The 26,156-nt window shown below is 37.4% G+C and overlaps 1 protein-coding gene across 1 annotated transcript in view; it reads right to left on the bottom strand.

Annotated features, from left to right (window-relative positions):
* The window catches only part of NLK (nemo like kinase), a 127,376-nt gene that overhangs the window by 51,492 nt on the left and 49,728 nt on the right, over positions 1-26,156 (bottom strand). The window contains exon 2 of the mRNA XM_018064292.1: positions 9,452-9,581. Coding sequence (XP_017919781.1) covers positions 9,452-9,581 — 130 coding nt within the window. The remainder of the gene's footprint in view (positions 1-9,451; positions 9,582-26,156) is intronic.

The following is a 26,156-nucleotide window of genomic DNA, read 5'->3' as shown; positions in this document are numbered from 1 at the left end:
CAGGCTTTGTAAAATTACTATCAAAGACAACTTTAGCTACACCAATAGGAGAGAGGCAACTGGGATATACTACATGCCACCAGAACACCTGCACAGAAGAATGCGGGAAAGAAACAGGATTTGCTCTAAGAGCCTGGGAGCTCTATCTACCATTTGTCCTTTATTCCTCTGCTCAAAAATGTTTACTGTGTGTATTTTATCTGGTAGGCACTTTGGGAGGCTCTTCAGTAAAACTGATGAATAAAAATAACCACCCCACTCTCTTGACCAGGGGAGAGGAAGGCATTAAATAGTTAACAAAAACGGAGCTGATTTATTATCATGAAGGGAAAAAGTACAGAGCTGTGGAAGAAAAAGCTTCCCTGAAGGAACACTAAGAATGGCAGGGTGAATAGGACTTGGTCAGGCAGTGTGAAAGCACTGAGGCAAGAAAGAACCTGGAGGATTCTAGAAACAGAAATGCCAGTGCTTATGGAACACAGAAGGTGGGAGGAAAACAGACTGGGATAAAACAGAAGAGAAAGGCAGGAGTTATATCACAAAATCTCTAAATTACGGTAAGGGTTTTGGATTTTATTCCAAGTTACAGAAAAGGAAGTCACTAGTGTGGAAAAAAGAAAGACTTTAAGGTATCTGAAATTCAAGTCCTGTATAAAAGCTGCACACTACCAATGTGACTTCTGCCACAGAAATGTAACAAATAGGCCTTCTTCCCCTACCAACTGTCTACCAACTCCTTTAAGTCCCACCTATGATGTCACACCTAAGAATTCAAACCTATCTTGCTAATGAGAAATATCAAGCTCAAAGGATACAGAATAAGGTATTTAACAGAAAATAAATTGTTATTTATTTAGTACAAGTTTATTTATTGAGTAGTACAAGTTCATATCTCCTGATCTTTAGCTTAGTTTTTCAAGAAAAAATTTATTATGGAGAACTTCAAATATATAAAAGTGGGTAGAATGATATAAAAGAATACTCATGTAATCAAGACTTGGCCTTAGTAGTTATCTACATGTGACCTTTCTCCATTCATCTATACCCTCCAATCTCCCTGTATAATTTTGAAGAAATTATCAGCTGTACATCAGTAAGCATCTCTAAAAGCTAAAAACTTTTAAAAAGTACAATGAACAAATCTGAAAATTTAATGTTTTTCAACACCATTAAATACCCAGTGCTCAAATTTCTAAGTTTCTTATTTTTTTGGGGAAAAAAAAAAGTGTTAACCTAAATTAGGAGCTAAAGAGGATTTACATATTATGGTTGATGCATATCTAGCAAGTTTTACCTATAAATTTCTCCTCTATTTCTTTCTCTTTTCCCCTTGCGATTTATGTATGGAAGAAATTTTGTTCATTTTACTATTTTTATTTATTTGGCTGTGTCGGCTCTTAGTTGTGGTACACAGGATCTTCGATCTTTAGCATGTGAACTCCGAGCAGTGGCATGTGGGCTCTAGTTCCCTGACCAGGAATTGAGCCAGGCCTTCTGCGTTGGGAGCACAGAATCTTAGCCACTGGGCCACCAGGGAAGTCCCTTGTTCATTTTAAAGGTTATTATTAATTTTTTAGCCAATAATTTGTTACTTTATTAAGTTTTTCATTAAATGAAACCTCCTTTACTGAAAAAGCCTTCACTCACTTAGGGCTTCCCTCATAGCTCAGTTGGTAAAGAATCTGCCTGCAACACAGGAGACCCCGGTTTGATTCCTGGGTCGAGAAGATCTGCTGGAGAAGGGATAGGCTACCCACTCCAGTATTCTTGGGCTTCCTTTGTGGCTCAGCTGGTAAAGAACCACCTGCAATGCAGGAGACCTGGGTTCGATCCCTGGGTTCGATCCCTGGGTTGGGAAGATCCTCTGGAGAAGGGAAAGGCTTACCCACTCCAGTATTCTGGCCTGGAGAATTCCATGGACTGTCCATGGGGTCCCAAAGAGTTGGACACGACTGAGTGACTTTCACTTTCACTCACTTTAATACCAGTTAAGTATAAAGGTTTTAAAATAGTTTAGATGTTTATAAAGAGTATCTTTAGTTTATAAAGAATATCTATATTTCCTTTCTGAATTAAAATGTTTATACTTGGAAATCTTGGTATAAATGGAAAATAACAGATTTTCTAGTTTCTTCAAAGAATAATTTTTACCATATGAAAGATAAATTACTTCATTTCTATATTTTTAAACACCTATAATTAGCTGGTGTCACAAATTCACATAAATTCATTTCTCATTATGTGACAGAACAATTTCTAACATGAATATTTGATGCTTTGAGGAAGGCAGTTAGAAATTAGTGTTTTCCTTGACATCTTTTGGACTCTAAGCTCTGTATCTGAACAACATACATCCTGTCTTGGGGGGAAACAGAATGCAGTGAGTGACAGCGTCCATTAGACAAAGCTATTTTACACTTCAAATCTATCTGCTATAATTAGAGGTTATCTAAAGGAAAGTGACAACCATACATTTTAAACCTTGATAGAGAAGAATGAGGCTTTCTTACTCTAAATTTTATGAGGCTTTCTGTACAACAGCCATAAAATAGGGTTAGACATTTGCACCAAAGTATTTAGCTGTGATTCTTGGCTTTGAAGGTATAATACTTTAAACTCTGTCTAGAATTTTTTAAATGCCCAGTATCTTATATTCCTGTTCTTTCTACCTCAAAATGTTTATCAGATGACAGCATTCAGTGTTTCCAGGTGGCAAAAACAGTGCTTAGAGATGATTCAGGAATCTCAGAAGTGATGTAAATGAGTTAAGTGAGAAGGAACATTAGCAGAGTTTCAAACCCCAGACATAATGCCTGACTCACTATTTAAATAGTCCAAGTCCTTCTATAACCTCTCTATTATTTATGGGAATAAAGTATGTGAGATTAGCCTTATGATGCAAATAGGAGGTCACTTGTAAAGAGTCAAAGTATCCCAAAATACCACAGACTCAAGACTCTGAGGATCTCAAACACACAAAAAGCAAGCTGATTTGTCTAATTAAAAAATGAACTAAAGCTCCGTCCTGAAATAGTGGTCATTACCAGTGTCTCAGCACATTTCTCAAATCTTTTAAGAGTTGGACAAAAGCTCATTGTGGTAGCTGCTTTTCAGAATTTTAACCTCTGTGATGTTAGAAGATTCACTAAAATTGGTTACATTAGTAAATGGCTTAGTGGGGTTTTTTTTAAGTTAACCCTTTATCAATAAAACAATTACTGTAAATAATCTCAGTCCTAAAATGTAACTGTTTGTGGAATTTAAATTTAATTAATTCAATCCCAAATTTAAGCAAAGGAGCTCCCACCACCTCTCCATTTTCTCACCTACCCCTACCCCCAATAGATTTTAAGTTGTTTAAGGTAGAGAATGTTATTTTTTTGAGCTGTAACATATAGTAAAATATACAGATTGCAGTGTATAATCTGAATAATTTTTATACACATAAAGTATATAACAATAAATTTTTATTCCATGGTTAAAAGCTAGATTAAGAAATTAAGGATTTTTCAACATCCCAGAAGGTCCCCTTACTCCTTTCTAGTCAAAACCCATACCTGCTCAGAGGTTACCACTATTCTCACTTCCATCACCATGGATTCCTTTTGCCTGTCCTTGAACTTTACATAAATTGAATCATAAAAAATCAAGTCTTTGTATATGGTTTCTCCCATTTACTGTTATGCCTGTGAGATTCACCCATGTATGAATCTTCATCCTTTTCATTTTTGTGTAGGATACCATCATATCAATGGAATATAACACAAAGTATTTATCCAGAGTACTGCTGGCAAACTTGGTGGTTGTTTCTACATGTTATTACGAATAAAGCTGCTATGAACATTTCTGTATATGTCCTTTGGTAGATATGTGCGATCATTTGCCTTGGGTATACCAAAGAGGAGAACTGCTGGGTCACTGGGCAGCTTTAGCAGAAACTGTGGCAGAGAGCAACCAATTCTGACTCCGTGTTGACTGTTTCTTTGACTTGTTGTTCATTGCTGTTGTTGTTATAATCATACATCAACGACCTGTCTCAGAGGACCCTGGCCTTCTGCCTGACTGTTAAACTAAAGTGCCTTTGTTCAGCTCACAGAGATAATCTGACTCTGCCCACTGTGAATGGTTGCAAGAGATTAACACATCTCTTCCACAGGCAGGCCATTCCAGTAGATGTTTTATAAGACTGATGGTCTTTTTTACTTTACTCCCTCACTGGCTCTCCCTCTCTGTTCTGCCTTTTGACTTTAGTTCCTCAGCACTTTTCTCTCTGGTTCTATAAAAGAATCTGGCATCTAGATCCCAACAACATGGTTACTTTGAGATATTAGTTTGCCATCTTTTCGGTCAGTCGGCTTAACAAACTCATATTCCTTGCCTCAGCACCTTGTCTCTGATTCATTGATCTGTAGTGCGAGGAGCAGAGCAAGCTTGGACTTGGTAACAAATAACCAGTTTTCCTAAGTGGTTTTACAAATCTACATTCTTACCAGCAACAATAAGCTTCAGTTGATTCACATTCTCGTCCATACTGGGTATTGTCAGTCTTTCACTTCAGCCATTCTGGTGGGTATATAGTAGTATCTCACTAATTTTAATTTACATTTCACTAATCTTAATTTACATTTCCCTGATGACTAATAACTTTGAGCAATTTGTCACAGGCTTATTAGCCATTTGGTTATCCTATTATTGGTGAAATTCTTAAGTCTTTTACTGATGGGCAAAAATTTGTGATTTGGAGGAGCTCTTTATAAGATGTATAATGTTTGGATACAGAATTTACAGTCTGAAAAAACATCAAGTAAAATATTTATTTCTAATGGTTTTCCTCAAATGCTAAACATTTATTTTAAAAATTGTTCTATTACATAATAAATTCGGGAAACAAGTTTTTTGCTGGATGATGTCTGAGGTCTGCCCTTTTCTTTCTCTTAAACTTCCGTGTTGCACATACAGTCACTTCAGTCATCCGACTCTTTGCGATCCTTGCCCGCCAGGCTCCTCTGTCCATGGAATTCTGTCCAAGAATACTGGAGTGAGTTGCCATGCCCTCCTCCAGGGAATCTTCCCAACCCAGGGATCGAACCCTGGTTTCCTTCACTGCAGGCAGATTCTTTACCATCTGAGCCACCAGGGAAGTCCCTTAAACTTCTGATGAGCATCAATTTTTAATGTCAATGGCGTCCTAGTGAACATTTTTCAAAAAAATGGTCAATGCTTTACTTGTCTAGTTAAGAAATCTTTGCTTATCTCAAAGTCGTGAAGACATTTTCCTGTGTTTCATTCCAGAAGCTTTGTTATTTTACCTTTCACATTTAAGTCTCTGATCCATTTTGAATTAACTTATGTATATGTCATGAAGTAGACCTCTTTCATTGTTCTTGTTGTTAGGGTTCAGTTGTTAGGTCGTGTCTGAATCTTTTGCGACCCTATGGACTATAGCCCATCAGGCTTCTTTGTCCATGGGATTTCCCGGGCCAGAATACTGGAGTGGGTTACCATTTCCTTCTCCAGGGGATCTTCCCCACCCAAGGATCAAACCCTTGTCTCCTACACTGGCAGGTGGATTCTTTACCACTGACCCACCAGGGAAACCCAGATTTTTCCAAATGGGTATCTGATTGATTTTGATATACTGAAATTGCCATCCACTCCCCTCTGGATTGCAGTGGCACCTATCTTATAAATCAGGTGAACACATATGTGTATGTCAGTTTATAGACTCTATTCCATTTATCTGTCTATCCTTGTACTGCCTTGATTATTATAGCTTCATATGTTTCAATACCTGGATGTCTGAATCTCCAAATTTGTTTAACTTCTTCAGGATTGTCCTGACTAGTTTAGGTCTTTTCCATTTCCATAAACTTTAGAGTGTTTGTCAATTTCCAAACACACACACACACACATAAAACCTTGCTGGGATGCTCACTGGGATTACCTTGAATATATAGCTCAACTTGGGTAAAGCATGCATATTAACCACAGTGAGTATTTCAGTCCATGAATACAAGCTACTGTATTATTATAAATGCATCAAGAGTACCACAAGATTCAGGCACAGAACAAACAAAACCAAATCCACTGATAAGTAACCTATTCTAATTATCCTTCGCCCTTTCATACTCCTTAGCAGCAGAACCATTAGCATTAATAATGTCTGTAGCCAAACAGCTTGTTGGCATTCAGAGAAGGGTCCTATTGGTGTGATTCTTTTTCCTACTTATGAACCCAGAAAGGCCTTGTTTGAGTTTAGCCAGACTATACAAAGGAAAACAAATAATTCTTCTTTGCTTTCTCTACCTCCTCTTTGGCCTCCTCTACTCCAGAACTAAAAGGTTGGGAAGAAGTAACTCCAAGAAAGATCACTGAGGATATCATTCTAGACTTCAAGATTTCGTATCTTTTTCCTGTCACTTTCACTTACTCACTTACTCTTCAATAGACTGTCTACCTACTGTGTGCTTAGTGTTATTACCTAAGGACAAAAAAAACCTAAGAACTGTATAACAAGGGCTTATGGCAGGAACCAGTGGGTCTTAAGGAGGCTCTGGATGGGCTTTAGAGGACTAGCTAATGTCTAAAATGAAATAAAAATTGTGTGCATATGTATTTTTCCAAAAGAGGGTATCCAGCATTCATCAGGTTCTCAAAGACTGAAAAAACCCTCACTCACCCCTCTTCCATGCTGTTAAAATGACAACCATGTCTGTAAAGTAGAGAATATACAGGCACAGCTCAAATTCTAACTAGATACTACTGAGATGCTACTAAACTGCTAAACAACATAGATCTTTAGACAGTTAAACCCATTTCTGGCACACTAAGTTACTATATCACAGTGAATTTATCCTATAAGACGAACAAACTTTAATGGAAAAACAATGTGTGTGTGTGTGTATCTCAATCAGTCAGATCACCTGAAATCAATGAATATGATACATTGACTTTGAAGGTTCTGTTCAAAAGAAAATCCAAAGTCCTCCAGGCCTCTGCAGCTATTCTCTGACACATACAAAGTCATTCAAATTAAAACCCCACCTTCCGGCAACGGCCAGGCGAATCTTTCTAAATGCCATTTTCATCATGACATTCCTTTCTTCTTCTTCTAGTCAATCAAATATTAATCTCAAAAGGCTCATCTGAAGGTTTACCTTCTCCCTGTTAAAATCATCTTTGAGAGTCTAAGTTCAGGACAATTACTCTCTTTTTCTTAATAGTACAATACTTATGTGTCATCTTTCACCTGAGAAGATTTAAAAAAAAAGTACTGCTACCTGTAATCTCTACCCCAGAGATTACAATTTAGTAGGTCTAGGATGAAACCTATGAATTTGCATTTTTTAAGACTTACCTGGTGATTCAAATATACTTTGCGGTTTGGTTGCCCAGCTTTTCACTCTGCACAGAGCAGAGTGTCCTGTGTTAACGTTTAACCATGCAGGTAGTCCTCCCCCAGCACTGTTATCAGAGTATTTATCACATTACTAAACTCCCTGAGGGTAGCAACCCCTAGGAGCTGATGGAGTTTAGGGATATAGGATGCGCACAATAAATGTTTACTGAAGTAATGAATATGGGCTCTGAAGCAAGACAGATTTAAATTCCAATCTTGTGCCACCTTGACCTTGGGCAAGTTACTTAACTCTAAGTTTTGGTTTCCTTCTCTGCAGAGTAGGGATAACAAGCCCTATCTGACAAGATTTTTACATATTAATATACGTAAAGTGTCTACATACTTCCTGACACTCAGTAACAAATGCTCAAGCATCTGGTCTACTTCCTTTAAAAAAGGACCATATTTTAAACTTTTTTTTTTTTTTTTTTTTGGTATTCTCCATATGACCTAGCACTACACTCTGTACACAGGACACAATTAATAAACATCTGTTGCCTTAACTACATCAAATACCAGTTGCCTCTTAGATTGGCATTCCACACATACCAGGTTTGCTGGCCCAGAGATACTTCTGTAGATTTCAGAGCACGGCATAAATTCATTATGTATAAAATAGTGGTGCCATGATGTCTTCAGCTCCCACTATCTGCCTCACTTTCAAACATTCCCAAAGAAGTCAAAGCACTCTTTTCTGAACAGTTGTTGCTGTGTGTTAATATGTGTGATTTTCAAAAACCATTTTCTCACATTACTCACTCTGACACTATCTCTGTAACTTAATTAGCTGCTCCATAGGAATGAGTCATGAGCAAAGATAGTAATATATACAGATAGTGGCCTATTACACCATCCCTCCTTTATGGAAGAAGCCAAGATAGGTCTGAATATAATAAACCATTGAAACCTATAGTAAGTGAATTTCTGAGGCCACCTGCAAAATATTTCTTTCCCATGGATCCCTTTACTTGAGTCTCTGACAGTGTATACAACATGGGTTGGTATTCACAATGCAAATTTGAGAAATAAATAACAAAGCAAGCACTAGACATCAATCTAAAATCACTTCCAAAATTTCAGGAACTAGTCATGAAAACAGCAACCGGAATGATGTTTTGAAAGTTACAGAAACAAACACACACATTGTTAAGCAGTTCCAACTGAATAAACGACAAAACAATAACTTTCTAAAAAAGTTTAAGGAAAATGGATTGGGGGCAGGGGAATCAGTAAAATGAAATATGTCAAACCAAGGAGCTTCAAATAAAAACACACTGTAAGTCTGATATTCCCAGTTTTACCAAATACTTCAAACTTCTATAAATTTTTCTCTTAAAGTGTGATTCATACTTTGGCCAAAGTTCTTAAAGTTCCTGTGCAAACCAGCAGTCAGATACACAAGCAATTATTATTTTCCTGACTTTTATTTCAGCAATTAAAACAGTACAGGCTGAGAACCAAATGCAGAACTTCAGGCAGTTTTTCTTTTCATATGAAATTAACAGTCTAACACTAACATCTGCCAGGTAAATTTTACATATATCAGACTTTTAATTCAGGATTAGTTGAAGAGAAGCTCTCTCAAACCACTATGATTCTCTTTCCCCATGAGTCCTGACATCTCTAAGCAGAGCAATAAATAAGATAACCCATATTATCTTTAAGAGCTGTATTTTTTTTTTTCAGAGGAAAAACTGTTTTCTTATATCTTTAACTTAACTCTGATTTAAAATACTAAAAGATAAAAATAAGGCATTTAAAATCAGGGGCCAGTCACTTCTATTTAAATCGCTCAGACTACATATTATACTCTATTTTTACATAGAGTAAGCGAAGTTTTAACATTTGCTTTATATCAATTAATATTTCTGTCAATCAATAAATCCTAGAATTCATTTAAATTTGCTCATTCACAAAAAAGGTCTATTTTGTCTCAGGTTTCCAAATCCCTTAATATGGTAACGTACCCGTTTTAATGTACCCTTTTTACGTGCTCTTTACTAACATAATTAAACATGCTTAACAGTTATCCCAAACACCAACTTCACTTACATTATCATGTTTAAAAAAACACAACATCTTCAATTCCCGGAAGACCCTTTTGCAAGAGACCAGATTCTGGAAGACGTTGGGCATCTTTTTGAGTGCTACTCTCTTTCCATCTCTTGGATCTGTTACTGACCTAAAGACACAATATTTAGGGGGAGAGGAAAAAAAGACAAAGAAATCAATTCCAAACTTTGCTCTTCAACGCTTCATCCTATGACAGATACCTATATATTGAAACACTCAATATTAAATCCACTTAATAATGCTTAAGGTATCAGTGAGAAAGATTAAAAAAAAGTATAACCAAACAGAATGTTTAGCTCACCCAACTCATTTGCCATGCTGCTTCTTTAATTCCCTAAATTTCTATAAAAACTTCAATCTTCCGGAGAGGTCATTGAGTGACACATCTGAGGTGGAAGGGCTATTAACGGTAAAGCTATTTTAAACACGAGGGGAAAAGTACAGAACAGTAACGTGACTGAAGTCAAATTAGTGTTATGCTTTATTTTCAGAACCAAACGTGGTCACTTTTAATTCAGTGTAGAGACTACAACTGCAGTATTTCTTATGTAAAGGAACATCTTTTAGTAATACGGTTTCTAGGACATTTCAGGACACAAGCGTGTCCCCTCCTAAGTCTGAGTGGGAGTTTAGGGGTGTGGCATCTTGGTTATGATAACGTCTGTCCTTTTGTTTCTCAGTTCTTGGTATGATAGCTGCCTCCTGCAGTTACTCTCTTTTTAATAACTCCGTGTCTCAGTGTCTGCCTTTTCTCTCTGCCTTCTAACATCTAAATTGCCAATTCCTCGCATTACGGTTCCCTGTGTTTGAAGTACTAACATGTTTTCTATTTTTCTGACTGGACCCAACTGATACATATTAAGTCAAAGTTTTTGGTAATTATGGCCAACTGGCCATTTGGCTAACTGAGCTTCCATGAATTAATCTAAAGCTTTTTTGCCTTCTATCCATCATGGATGACTGGTTGTCTTTGTAGAATTCATTCCTGTCAGATTTATTTTGCTAGATGATTATCACTCTCGGCTACTGTTATCTTTCATTTTCTCTTTCAGTCATTCAATGATGTGGTTCTTCTTCCCACATTTCTATCGTTTTGAAATCTGGTCTGTATGTCACCAATGCCTTTATCTAAGTTATTAATTAAAGTTTAGAACAGGACTGAGGACAAAGCTCTTCAACAGATATAATACTAGAAGCCATCTTTATTCAATTAACTATTTACTTAACTACAATCACTCAGTTTATTTCTTCCTCTTGTCCAGGAAGAAATAAGACACTCATCAAATTATTTTTCTGAAAATAAAGCATTCCTTTTATTTAACTGTCTAAAAATCATACCAAACTTCTTTATGAATATCATCACTTCTTTACAAATTTATCTTAGTGATTGCTACTTCATTTCCTGAGTTCTCGTTACTCTTAAATGGTGCATCCTAGTATTTTTAAAACAGCATGAGGACTCTACTTTCTCCCACTGACAGAAAATTTGGTAAAACAAGTATTATCATTTTTAACCCTTCAATACCTTGAAATGTAAGTCAACTACGCTAAGAGACCTAACATTTTGGACTGTTGTTTAAAAAAATACCAAGCAAAATCCACAACACTGCTTAGAATCCACATAATCCAGGAAAGCAAAATACGAAGGAAACCAAATATTATATTGATTATTACTTTTTTTTTTGTATTTAAATATCTGGTACCTAGATACCAGAAGATAAAAAGTCAATGAAACAGCAAGGAAAGGAAATTCTGGGTCACACACTGCATAGTAGTCACTGCCTCTTGAGTCTTCTTTAATGGAGGACAATAAATGAGCCTTTGTCTCTTATGACATTGCTATTTTGGAAGAGCACAGGCCATATTCTGTAGACCACTCCTCAATTTGGGTCTGACATTTTCTTAAGATCAGATTCAAGTTGATGCTGTTGGCTGCTGTTGTGTCGACTCTGCAAGCCCATGGGCTGTAGGTCGCCAGGCTCCTCTGTCCATGGCATTCTCCAGGCAAGAATACTGGAGTGGGAAGCCATTCCCTTCTCCAGGGGATCTTCCTGACTCTGGGATCTAACTGGGGTCTCCTGCATTGCAGGCAGATTCTTTACCATCTGAGCCACTAGGGAATGTATTTTTTTAATGGGAATGACCCAGATGTCTTCTCAGTGCATAACTTTAGTAGGCACATGAAGTCAGTTTTTCCCATGACTGATGATAACTGTGATGATTCGGATGAAGTGTTCTTTCAGGCTTCTACATTGTAAAGTTATTTTTTCTTTCTGTCTAACTGTAAATACTCCTCATCAAACTCTGACCCACTACATTTAGCATCCATTGACGGCTTTATTGCCTCAATCAATGATCACTACGATGTTGCCAAATGGCACTTTAGTAATTTTTAATGTCTAATAATAGCTAGCCTGCACAATATTAATTTAAAAAAATGAGTAAACTGATTTAACACAATACCCTTTCCAAAGGTCTCATGCAGCAAAAATTCTTTGCAACTTCTGACTTCACGACTTCTTGACCCTACCATAGTGAGGAAAGCTGTTCTAAGATAAACCCATTCTTGGCTCAAGGTTAGTACCATTCCTGGTGATGTTTTAAGGTAAAATTCAAAAGCAGCATTTTATTTTATTATTCATGCAAAAGCCAGTCATGCCTGTGGCTGGTAACAATATAACTCTAATGAATGTGAATGGCAGTGCAGTAATTTCACGCCACGTTGAGTTTGTTCTCTCTTAACTTGAGGTAGCAGATGCTTTAGTTCAGCACAAACAGTAGCACAGAACACAGATAAGTGTGGAAGCCTGTTATACAGGAATTCTTTTATTTTCTTTGTTACTGAATGGCTTGCTGTGCTTAGTTTCTCTGCTGCTGCAATACCCTGGTTATTTCGACTGCACTTGTTAATGAAGCTCCTGCTATAGAGATAATGAACAATATTTAGGCAACTTTCCTCCTTTCAGAAAAAGGAAGTTATCCTTCGCCCTACAATTCAGTTATGACCAGTTACTTTCTCTAAAATACTACATGCTCTAAATAAAACAGTGCATCTGTCCTTTCATCTGCTTACCTTCACAGGCATTCCAGTTATACTAACAGGCACTTCGTCAGTTTTAAATTAACGTTTGATTCTGTAAACACTTAGAAGTTTTCAAAAGAGAAAAAGAAAAACAAAGTTTTGAGGGTTGTGAGAAAGAATCCTTTCTTATATCTTCTCGGGTTCATCAATCCTTCTCTGAACTTAGAATATAAGTTCAACTGTTTTTTAAACAGCCAGAAGAATCCATGAGCCATTCTTCAGAGAGATACAGTCAGTCAAAAGAGTCCACTACCAAAACAGGAAGCCTTTTAGATCTGGTGTGGTTGTTTTGTTGTAGAGTTTTCTTAATCCCAGGAAGCTGAGACCAGTGCCACAAATCTGCTTGTATTACTGACAAGCAGAAGGGTTGAAACGAAACAAGAGTAAAAGTTACTACTGGGGATACTTTTCAGGTACTAGAATGTTACATTACAACATCTTTTAATTAGTATAACTAATCAGCAAGAATCTCCTAGAAATTAATGCTCCTCATTCACTTTATGTGAAGAATCTTTCCCCTCTATATATTTTAGCAGTTTTAAAGTTCATGGCTCTGATACAGGTTTTTAACTATCCAACAAAAATAATAATAATTTTTAATGAGAATGCTTCAATTTGGATTAAGAAATTTTTCTTCTAATTCTGGCCACATTAACTTGTAATCAGCAATCCTATTTTTTTGTTATATACTACAATTACTATGTCAACTGTACCAATACAATACACATTTCAGTAACAGAACCTCCTAAGTGTTAGTCGCTCAGCCGTGTTCGACTCTCTGCAACCCCCTACACTCCAGCCCACCAGGCTACTCTGTCTATGGAATTCTCTAGGCAAGAATACTGGAGTGGGTAGCCAACCCTTCTCTTCAGGAGAACTTCCTAACTACACTCTAAATGTTTAGGTTACTGCCTTCACATTCACAGGATTCACTTCCTTAAAAGTTATTTTTACTTGTATTTAGATGAAGTCTGTTGAGAAAACAATAGCAAAAACTATGAGACAAAATTTTTGACAACAAATAAGTCTAGAAAATGTTTAGTTGTCCTCAGTACTTATTATATGTTCATGGACACTACAGGTTAAAGAATATGGAATATTATTTATATGACTCTTTCGTTTTTCTAACCAGATCTTCAACAAGCTCTAGTCTGTGTGCACTCTGACATAATTTACAGAGTTGAAAACTATAGTATTTAGAAGAACAAATCTCCTAAGCATTCCTGACCCCCACCCAAAAACACATTAAAAAGGTTTCTCATCTTTCATATTTAGATAATCTGTTCCATCAGTTGGGTTTTTCTGCTGTTGGTTTTTCTTTTAAAATGTTTATCCAAATTTAGTATTTGCTGAGTTAGCTCTATACATGAGAAAGCAATCTTTTTCATTTTATTCAAAATATTTATAAAATAAATGATCCTCCAATTTTTTAATCTGAAAATTACAAGGAAAAAAGGTCTTATACAGTAGCCAAACCAAGCAGTGAAACAGTTCATTCTTTTTTCTCATATCCTAATATTACTGATTGGGAGAAGCAATATAGCTACATTTAACAGAAAGAGTTAAAGGGGAACTTAAACATCCTCTAACTCTGTGCTTAAGTAAGTATAAACAGCAATGATCCCAGCAGATGAGAGCGAGCGCTGAGCCATTCTGATCTATAGTGAGACACCCAGGGGTGCTAATAAGGGAGGAAGAATAAAGAATAGGCAAGCCATCCAAGCAGAGACACTACTTTGCCAACAAAGGTCCATCTAGTCAAGGCTATGGTTTTTCCAGTGGTCATGTATGGATGTGAGAGTTGGACTGTGAAGAAAGCTGAGCGCCAAAGAATTGATGCTTTTGAACTGCGGTGTTGGAGAAGACTCTTGAGAGTCCCTTGGACTGCAAGGAGATCCAACCAGTCCATTCTAAAGGAGATCAGTCCTGGGTGTTCTTTGGAAGGACTGATGCTAAAGCTGAAATGCCAATACTTCGGCCACCTCATGTGAAGAGTTGCCTCACTGGAAAAGACTCTGACGCTGGGAGTGATTGGGGGCAGGAGGAGAAGGGGACGACAGAGGATGAGACGGCTGGATGGCATCACGGACTCGATGGACACGAGTTTGAGTGAACTCCGGGAGCTGGTGATGGACAGGGAGGCCTGGTGTGCTGCTGCAATTCATGGGGTCGCAAAGAGTCAGACACGACTGAGCGACTGAACCGAACTGAACTGAAGCCACCCAATACCAAGCAGTCATATTTACTTTCAAATACTTGTTATTGTAAGATCTAACTTTAAGGCCTCATCAACTCCCCATTCCAATAGTCACTGAATAAGTTAAACTATAGGTGAAAAATTATCTAATGCAAATTATTGTCTTGGGAATATTTTATGGTGCCTGAGATCATGAATTAGTTCCATCCTTACTGTAGATGCTAAAAGACATAGAGACTCTTTCCCTCTCAGTCACTGTCAAATACCTCTGTAAGAGTCTGACCTGCCTGCACAAAAGCTGCCACATTGTCTTTCCAATGTTAGAGGGTGATCATGACACATCCTAGTCTGCCAAGTCTAGGAAATTTTCAGGGTCCACTAGCTACCATTTCTCCTAGAAACAGACCTGTGAATATCGTATGGGGAGGAAACCAGTTGCAATGAAGGAAAGGTATCTGTACAAAGCCACAAAGGAAAGTAATTCACAACTGCAACTCCTGCTTGCATTTTAACAACTTTGGGCAAGAGGAGGTCACAAAGGGTAACCAAAACTAAAACTACGTCATACAAAAATGTACTTACTTTTAATCCCATTGATGACTTCATGAAAGATATGTATTCAGTAACAGGATCAATGATGAATATAAAGATTTTTTAATTAAAGAATGGCAATTTTTGTTACACATTAGTTTTATAAGTGTAGAAGATATAAAATGAGAGAAAAGGACAGTTTTATTCATGTGGTATGTTTATAGGATTATGGCTTTACTAATGTCAAAAACTGTAATAAATTGTGCACATCAGAAAAAGTTTGGTTTTTAATTGCCAAAGAGAATGCTTTACCATTTAGTGGTTAAGCTAATATTTTAATAACATAAACTATAAGTCTCAATGTGCTATTAGTTAAAAGCAAACTGAACACACCAACAATAAAGTCTTTTTTGGAATAAAAGGGAAAATCTGAATACGGTTTAAAATTATGATTATAAATTAAATTTCCCTATTTTCTAGAGACACATATTCTTATATATACATAAGCGAAATGATATGAGATCTAAGATTTGTTTTAAAATACTTCAACAATAAAGACTGTTGAAATGAAGCAAATCTTAAGAGTTACTGAACCTGAGTGGTAAGTTGTCATTGTTTAGTCGCTGAGTCAAGTTCTACTCTTTTAGGACCCTGTGGACTGTAACCCACCAAGCTTCTCTGCCCATGGGATTTCCCAGGCAAGAATATTGCAGTGGGTTGCCATGTCCTTTTCCAGGGGATCTTCCTGACCCAGGGATCGAATCTGTGTCTCCTACACTGGCAGGCAGATTCTTTACCACTGAGCCACCTGGGAAGCCTGGTTAATGGGATCTAATTATTAATAAGTAAAGAAAAAGTATGTTTGCAAAATTGCCAAATAAAAAATTAAAATGAAAAAATATTTAAATTTTATAATAATGCTAGCAATAGCCAAAACTGGGATTAAAGAAAAGTTATGCAAGACTTCTACATAAAAGTACTGAAAACACATCACTGAGAGAAATTAAAGACATAAAAAATGAAGAGATATACCATATTCATGAATTAGAAAGCTATTTAATACTGTGAAAATTTCAATTCTCCCCAAATTGATTTATAGACTCAAGTTGAAATTCAAAACATAAAATGGTTTTCATTTTGTAAAACTAGACAAATTAGTATAAAAGTTTTTATGGAAATGAAAATATGCCAAGGAAAGCTAAAAGGAAAGACACTCTTGAAAAGAATGAGAAGGGAAAACTGCTCTCCCAGGCATGAAGACTTACTATAAAGCCATGGTAATTTAGCCAGTCTAATAGTCCAATGAAACAGAAATATGGCGCAGAAACAGATTCTCCCATATAGAGACATTTGGCTTATCATAAAGCTGGCTATGCAGACAGAACAGCCGTCTTAAGCAAGTTCTTCTCAGCTTCAAAACTAAACATTGCTCTATAATACTGAGGCTCAGAGTCTGCAAACCATGTTTTGGTTTTTCCAACTAGATCCATGTTAAGCCTCTGCTAATAAAGGGCTTTAAGTTGCTGCTAAGTTGCTTTAGTCGTGTCTGACTCTGTGCGATCCCATAGACGGCAGCCCACCAGGCTCCCCCGTCCCTGGGATTCTCCAGGCAAGATCACTGGAGTGGGTTGCCATTTCCTTCCCCAATGCATGAAAGTGAAAAGTCAAAGTGAAGTCGCTCAGTCGTGTCCGACTCTTAGCGATCCCATGGACTGCAGCCTACCAGGCTCCTCTGTCCATGGGATTTTCCAAGCAAGAGTACTGGAGTGGGGTGCCATTGTCTCCTCCATAGGAGCAAGGCTAGGGTAGCAAAAAGAACAAAGGGCTCTTATCCAGTTACATACAGAACCCTGGATTAATTCAAATGGCCAATAAACATGAAAAGGAGCTTAACCTCATTAGTCATTTGGGAAATGAAAATTAAAACCAAAGAGAAAGTATGACTTAACCACCAAAATGGCTAATGTTTAAAAGCCTGATAATACCAAATGTTTGGTGAAGATGTGATGCAATGTCAATCCTAATACATTGCTAGTAGAAGTGTAAATTTATAGAATCACTGAGGGAATCAGGTTGGTTTTATATATTAAAAAGGAAATAAATCCATACTGGAACCCAGCAATTTGACTCTTAGGCATACACCCAAAAGGAATGTGTGTACCTATACACTAAAACACAAACAAGTGTGTTTGTGTTTGCAGCCACATTTGTAATACCCTTAAAACTGGAAATAACTCAAATACCCATGCACAGTAAAACAGATAAACAAACTGTTGTATATTCACATAATGGAATATTTTATAGCAACTGAAATGAACTACTGCTATATGCAGCAACACAGACAAATCTCACAAACACAATTGTGAGCCAAAGAAAACAGTCACAAATGAACAGTAAGATTTCTATATAAAAAGTATAAGCAAAGTTAAACTCTAAAGGTTTAGGCATACATACTTAGGCAATAGAAACTATTAAAAAAGGAAGCGGTTACCAGAAAAGTAAGTACAATGGTTATCTTGAAGGGGGTTACTTAATGATGGGGGCGGAGCAGAGAGGACTTCTGGGTGCTGCCAATGTCCTATTTCTCATATGGATGCTGGCTAGAGGTGTGTGCTCTGTGATAAATCACTGTGTTGTATGTTTTATTTTGTATTCTTTCAGTGTGTTATAAGTAAAAAGGTAAAGGCTAACCTCCCAATTAAATCTGGGCATTAAAAAAGCATTTTAGATTGAAATCTATATAATGAGTAATTTTTAAAGAGGTTGATTCTTCCTTCCCCCTCCCCATAAAGATACACATCTACACTAGCCCAATAGATTCTGTCATACCTTTCTTTGTGCCACTGGTTCATTCTGAAGAGAGGAGTATACATAATATCTTCCTTATGTTTTGATAGAATTCCAAAAGAATTTGCTTGCTTTAAAAAAAAACACAAACGTTTTCTTCATCATTACACAAGAATATGCTATTAAGGAGCATTCCACAGAATGCTGTCAGCAGAATTATAGCAGAACTACAGTCCCACCCCTAATCTAATCACAATCTCCTAACTTCTATTGTGAAGCAAAATGCTGAAGCAGCTACAATATATAGATGTGCTTCAGGTTTCTAATTAGTTGGCCTTTTAAAAATAACCAAACCCCAAAATACTGCAAATACAAAACAGGAGGCAAGATTCCCAGCTGTGGCAAACTGAACAAATCAGCAAATCTTCTAACAAAACTACTACAAAACTGGACAAATGTGCCAGAAACAACCACTACCAGGCTCCAGAAAATAACTAAAGTCAAGTGACAAATTTAAAAGTGTTTTGAAAAAATGTGGAGTTTTGGGTAAGAACAGAGGGAGTCAGAGGTGTTACTGTTTGGGGTTACTCCTTATCCACCCCCAACCCCAAGACACTCTCTGCAGCAGCTGTACGGGAGCAGGGCTGGCCATAGAAACCAGCGGCTTCCCTGTCTGAGACTGCTGAAGTAATCTGAAATGGAAGGCAAAACCTCACACCCAGGGGCACTGACAGTAAAACGATTAAACCCAACTAGAAAAGAACAGATAAAGTTTACAGCTCTGCTAGCCTGAGCCTGCTGTCTCAGTTGGGAAGAGGTACAGACTAACAGAAATCCAGAAATTTAATGAGACTCTAGAAATGAGAGCCACAGGGGGCTTCGTAAACTCTGCAGGTTGACTGCAGAGGTCCTAAACTACCTATCGAGGGCTGACTAGGCGGCTTCCTACATATAAAGGGGAAAACGGAAGCTTAGCAGAAAGTAAAAACTGAGGCGTACTTGAAAACCTGATAAGCACCCTAATACACTCACAGATGCTCAGCATAGGGCAGAAGCCTTACTGGAATAATGTTTTGAGCACAACTTTTAACTTAGCTGACTACTAAGCTATGGGACCCCCCAAGAAGGCTAGGGTAAAAAATAAAAAAAGACCTGGCATATTAAGTCAAGTTACTTAGATATTAAGCAAACAAATATAATAACAGCAATAATGACAATCTTCAGAGAGAGGAGGGAGGAGGGCTGAAGAGAAATCAGATCCGGGATTGTTGCTGCTGCTGCTGCTGCTAAGTTGCTTCAGTCATGTCCGACTGTGCGACCCCATAGATGGCAGCCCACCAGGCTCCCCCGTCCCTGGGATTCTCCAGGCAAGAACACTGGAGTGGGTTGCCATTTCCTTCTCCAATGCGTGAAAGTGAAATCGCTCAGTCGTGTCTGACCCTCAGCGACCCCATGGACTGCAGCCTTCCAGGCTCCTCCGTCCATGGGATTTTCCAGGCAAGAGTACTGGAGTGGGGTGCCATTGCCTTCTCCGCCAGGATTGTTACAAAGTATTATCAAATATGTCCAGTTTTAACAAAAGAAATTACATGTTAAAACACACACACACACACACACACGCACGGAGGAAAATGTGACCCACTCAGAGGGAAAAGCAGCCAAAAGAAAACTATTTCTGAGTGGATCCAGATATTGTACTCAGAAAAATTTCAAAAGCAATTATAAACATGTTCAAAGAATTAAAGAAAAATATGATCACAATGACAGAAAATCTCAATAAAAAATAGAAAGTTACAAAAAAGGAAATCAAACTATAAAAGTTGAAAAGTACAATATTAGGAACGAAAAACTTATTATATGGACCCAAAGCAGATTTGAGATAGCAGAAGAAAGAAAAAAATAAAATAAATAGTGAACATAAAAGACAGATCCATAGAAATTACACAATCTCAAGAACTATTCATCTCAAGAGAGGAAAAAGTTTGAAAAAAAAAATGAACAGACTCAGAGACCTATGCCGTTAAAGTGAGTGTACCAACATACATCTAATGGGAGTACCATGAAAAAATGGGAGAGGAAGGGTCAGGATAAGAAAAATGGAAGAAATAATGGTTTCAAAATGTCCAAATCTGATGAAGAACAATATACAAAGCTCAAACACTCCCAAGTAGGAGAGACACAAGAGTTCTGTACCCAGGCACTTCACAGTCAACCACAGATCAAGTTAAAGACAAAGGTTAATAACTGAAATACAAAGAAAATAACGAGAAAACGAAGACCAGTAATGACTGACTTGTCATCAGATACAATGGAGACTAGATAGCAGTGGAATACTAACTGCAGTGGTAGTAGTGGTGGGGGGCAGCAAAATAGCAAATATGTGCACAGACAGCACAACTGTTGGTTTTAATGAACACAGATGTAATACATCTACGACAGTAATAGCACAATCGGGGAGGAAACTGAGCTATACTGGAGCAAAGCTGTTGCATTTTACTAGAATTAAAAGGGTATTAATCTGATACAGACAGTTCATCAATTAAGATGCATACTGCAATTCCGGGAAAAATCAAAAAAAAAAAATAACTAAAAAAACCAAAAGAGGATTCAAAAAAAATCAAGTGTTAATAGTGAAATGAAAAACAGTTAACACAAGAATACATTTTTGAAATATGAACTTGTTTAAGATAAAAGATATAAAGGAAGATTGTAGCAACAAAAGAAACATGAGATACGTAGACAACAAATACTATAGCAAAAAGGCAAATACAAATTCAATCAATCAATCAATCAATTATATTTGGAAGCATCACTATGGACAAAGTTAGTGGAGCTGACGGAATTCCAGTTGAGCTATTTCAAATCCTAAAGATGATGCTGTAAAAGTGCTCCACTCAACACGCCAGAAAACTTGGAAAACTCAGCAGTGGCCACAGGAATCTTAAAGGTCAGTTTTCATTCCAATCCCAAAGAAAGGCAATGCCAAAGAATGCTCAAATTACCATACAGTTACACTCATCTCACGTGCTAGCAAAGTAATGCTCAAAATTCTCCAAACCAGGCTTTAACAGTATGTGAACTATGAACTTCCAGATATTCAAGCTGGATTTAGAAAAGACAGAGGAAACAGAAATCAAATTGGCAACATCTGCTGTATCATCAAAAAAGCAAGAGAGTTCCAGAAAAACATCTGCTTTATTGACTACACCAAAGCCTTTGACTGTGTGAATCACAACAAACTGTGGAAAACTCTTCAAAAGATGGGACCACCTTACCTGCCTCCTGAGAAATTTGTATGCAGGTCAAGAAGCAACCGTTAGAACTGGACATGGAACAACAGACTGGTTCCAAATCGGGAAAGGAGTACATCAAGGCTGTACTGTCACCCTGCTCATTTAACTTTAATGCAGAGTACATCATGCAAAGTGCCAGGCTGGATGAAGCACAAGCTGGAATCAAGATTGCTGTGAGAAATATCAATAACTTCAGATATGCAGACGACACCACCCTTATGGCAGAAAGCAGAGGAATTAAAGTGCTTCGTCATGAAAGTGAAAGAGGAGAGTGAAAAAGTTGGCTTAAAACTCAGCATTCAGAAAACTAAGATCATGGCATCAGGTCCCATCACAAACAGATGGGGAAACAATGGAAACAGTGATAGACTTTATTTTGGGGGGCTCAAAAATCACTGCAGATGGTGACTGCAGTCATGAAATTAAAAGACGCTTACTCTTTGAAGAAATACTATGACAGTATATTAAAAAGCAGAGACATTACTTTGCCAACAAAGGTCTGTCTAGTCAAAGCTAAGGTTTTTCCAGTAGTCATGTATGGACGTGAGAGTTGGGCTATAAAGAAAGCTGAGTGCCAAAGAACTGATGCTTTTGAACTGTGGTGTTGGAGAAGACTCCTGAGAGTCCCTTGGACTGCAAGAAGATCCAGTCCATCATAAAGGAAATCAGTCCTGAATATTCATTGGAAGGACTGATGATAAAGCTCAAACTCCAATACTCTGGCCACCTGATGCAAAGAACTGACTCACTGGAAAAGACCCTGATGCTGGGAAAGACTGAAGGCAAGAGAAGAAGGGGACGACAGAGGATGAGATGGTTGGACGGCATCACTGACTCAATGGACATGAGTTTGAGTAAACTCCGGGAGTTGGTGATGGACAGGGAGGCCTGGCGTGCTGCAGTCCATGGGGTCCCAAAGAATCAGACACAACTGAGCGACTGAACTGAAGTGGAGGTTTCAATACCCACTCTCAAAGACAGAATTAAAAGAAGTGATGCTTACTCCTTTGAGGAAAGCTATGACAAACCTAGACAGTGTATTAAAAAGCAGAGACATCATTTTGCCCACAAGTAGGAAATCCAATCCAGTAACATGAAATCCAACTTCTATTCATGATAAAAACAAACAAACATTCAACAGACTAAAAAAAGAAAAATTCTTCAACCTGATAAAGGGCACATGAAAAACAGAGCTAATACTTTTCTTCAAAATGAGACTGAATGCTTCACCCTAAGGTCAAGGAATAAGGCAAAGATGTCTGCTCCAGCCATGTCTATCTGAATTTTACTGGAGGTTCTCCTCAGCGGAAAAAGCACACCTCCATTTAAAAAAAAAAAAAAAAAAGAAAAAAAAACCCCCAAAACATCTGAATTGGAAAGGAAGAAGTAAAACTGGTTTTATTTGCAGATGACATGATCCTCTACGTAAAAAATCCTCAGTTCAGTTGCTCAGTCATGTCCGACTCTTTGTGACCCCATGATTCGCAGCATGCCAGGCCTCCCTGTCCATCACCAACTCCCAGAGTTCACTCAAACTCGTGTCCATCGAGTCCATGATGCCATCCAGCCGTCTCATCCTCTGTCGTCCCCTTCTCCTCCTGCCCCCAATCCCTCCCAGCATCAGAGTCTTTTCAAATGAGTCAACTCTTCGCATGAGGTGGCCAAAGTACTGGAGTTTCAGCTTTAGCATCATTCCTTCCAAAGAACACCCAGGATTGATCTCCTTTAGAATGGACTGGCTGGATCTCCTTGCAGTCCAAGGGACTCTCAAAGAGTTTTCTCCAACACCACACAAATACACAAAAACAGTACTTGAACAAACAGGTTTATCAAGGTTGCAGGATACAAGATTGTTATACAAAACCCATTTTTTTCTACATGACAGCAATAAACAGTCTGAAAATGAAATTAAGAAGACAATTCCATTCACAACAGAATTGAATAAAATACTTGAAGTTTGACAAAAGAAATGTAAGATGTACATACTGCAAACTACAAAATACTGCTGAAATAAATTACAAAAGATTTAAAAAGACAGAGAGAACACTTCATATTCATGAATTGGGAAATTCAATGTTAAATAGCAATCTTTCCATAGTGATCTACAGATTCAGTGTAATTCCAATCAAAACTGGAACCCTCACATATGACCGGTGGAAATGTAAAATCCACTTTGGAAAGCATCCACTTTGGAAAGCAGTTTGGTTGTTTCTGAAAAAGATAAAATAAACTTACCATATGATCCAGCAAATCTACTCATATATTTACATAAGGGAAATGAAAATATATGTTCACACAAAGATTTCTATGTGAATATTCATAGCAGTATTATAGCCTAAAAAACTGGAGTCAAATCCATCAACTAGTGAATGGATAAACAAGCTATACTACATCTATACAACAGAATAAAAAGGAACAAACTACTACTTCCTTGTAAGTGAAAGAAGTAGCTCAGTCGTGTCCGACTCTTTGCAACCCCGTGGACTGTAGCCTACCAGGCTCTTCCCTCCATGAGATTCTCTAGGCAAGAATACTGGAGTGGGTTGCCACTTCCTTATAAACTACTACTCAAATGGCTAAACCTCAAGCATTATGCTACTGGGAGAAGCCAAACATAAAACACCACACAATATAGAATATCACTTATAAGAAATTTTTGGATGAGACTTTCAGAGAGACAGAAAGGGTATCAGTGGTTGCTCAGGGTTGGGAAATGGAATGAATGACTGACTACAAAATGGTTAACTTTGGGGGGTGATGAAAATGTTCCAAAATTGCATAACAATGGAAATTTACTAAAAATTACAGAATTATATACTCATGATGGATGAATGTTTTAGCATGTAAATTATGCCTCATTAACACTGTTAAAACAAATCATCAACTCAGAATACTGTTTACAATATTTTAGGCCCCACTGTGATTTCATGCTACATACTTTTCCCCCTTGGTATTTATACAGTTTTTCCATTTACCCACATAGATTTCGTATGTCAATTCAAAGAATACCAGCTGACTTTGACTTTTACCCAGATTCAAGAACTACTGCTTTAATCACAGTGCTTTTGTAACTTAAGGTACATAAGAATTACCCATGATTCTTAAAGTCTTAGAGAGAAGACTGATTTGCTATGTATGGGGTGGTGAAGTGAGGTTCTGCAAATTATAACAAGCTTCTACGTGATACTGATGTTGCTGGTGGCAAGGTATGTATATGTATCTTATAAGATATGTATCTTGTTTGGTTAAAAACTAAATACCTCAGGTAAACATGGGATCTTAGTATATCTGGCCCTCCCCTGAGCCAGGGTATAAGACTTCATTTATTCTAAATTCTTTGATGTTTGCCATTGAAGTTTTGTTGTTCACATATACACACTAGGCGAAAGTATCATATCTAGTGCCCCGATCTTCATGACTGCCAAATAGGGAAGGTTTCAAATGACTCGGGGGGGGCAAGGGATTTTGTGTCCTGGTCCTGTGGGACTGTCATGGGTGGTGTCATCTAGAAAGAAACTCATACTCCATCTAGTGCTTTGATTTTTGTTACTGCTGCTGGGGACATTTCTACCTCACCTGGCCAAGTAAACTTGCAAAGAAAGATGAACACTGTATATAATCCTTCTTATATGAGAATACATAAAATAGATAATGTTCAGTTCAGTCGCTCAGTCGTGTCCAACTCTTTGAGACCCCATGGACTGTAGCACGCCAGGCCTCCCTGTCCATCACCAACTCCCAGAGTTTACCCAGACCCATGACTATTGAGTCAGTGATGCCATCCAACCATCTCATCCTCTGTCGTCCCCTTCGCCTCCTGCCTTCAATCTTTCCCAGCATCAGGGTCTTTTCAAATGAGTCAGCTCTTTGCATTGAGTGGCCAAAGTATTGGAGTGTTTCAGCTTCAACATCAGTCCTTCCAATGAACACCCAGGACTGATTTCCTTTAGGATGGACTGGTTAGATCTCCTTGCAGTCCAAGGGACTCTCAAGAGTCTTCTCCAACACCACAGTTCAAAAGCATCAATTCTTCAGTGCTCAGTTTTCTTTACAGTCCAACTCTCACATCCATACATGACTACTGGAAAAACCATAGTCTTGACTAGACGGACCTTTGTTGGCAAAGTAATGTCTCTGCTTTTTAATATGCTGTCTAGGTTGGTCATAACTTTCCTTTCAAGGAGTAGGCATCTTTTAATTTCATGGCTGCAGTTACCATCTGCAGTGGTAACTATGTAAATGTTGTTTTTTAAAAACACTAGAAATGCATTGCCAAAAAAGTATTTAGTATGTAACATTGTAAATACGTGTATGTTTATTGTTATATAATCTATTGTTAAAATACAGTAATATACATTAATTGAAAAACTGTAACTTCACTAAATTCAATCACTATGCTGTTGAATTCTTTAAATTTTCTAGGTATGTAATTATTACGTGCATTGTGATCATTTAATTTCCTTCCTATGTTTATCTTTACATCATTTTTTTTTTTAACACATAACTGGCTGACAATTGATACAAGATTTTTGTTTTGTTTTTTAATGGAAGATGCCTCTACTTTTCCATTTGGGCTGATGTCAAGTTTTAGTGACAAAATACATAGGGAAAACTTTTTAATATAAAGAAAACATTTCTTTCATATATTTTAGAGTTGTCGAAAGTGAGTGATTTTTATATTTTTAGAACCTCTCAAAAATATTTTGGAGGCGTAATCATTTCCACTAATTTTCACTTTTAAGTTATCAGGTTATAAATCCTTGAGAGCAAGGATTCTACTAAACGTTTTAGTGT

This window comes from Capra hircus, chromosome 19, assembly GCF_001704415.2.
Source record: "Capra hircus breed San Clemente chromosome 19, ASM170441v1, whole genome shotgun sequence".
NCBI lineage: Eukaryota > Metazoa > Chordata > Mammalia > Artiodactyla > Bovidae > Capra > Capra hircus.
Note: the sequence above shows the minus strand (reverse complement) of the source record. Positions and strands in the feature narration are given on the sequence as shown.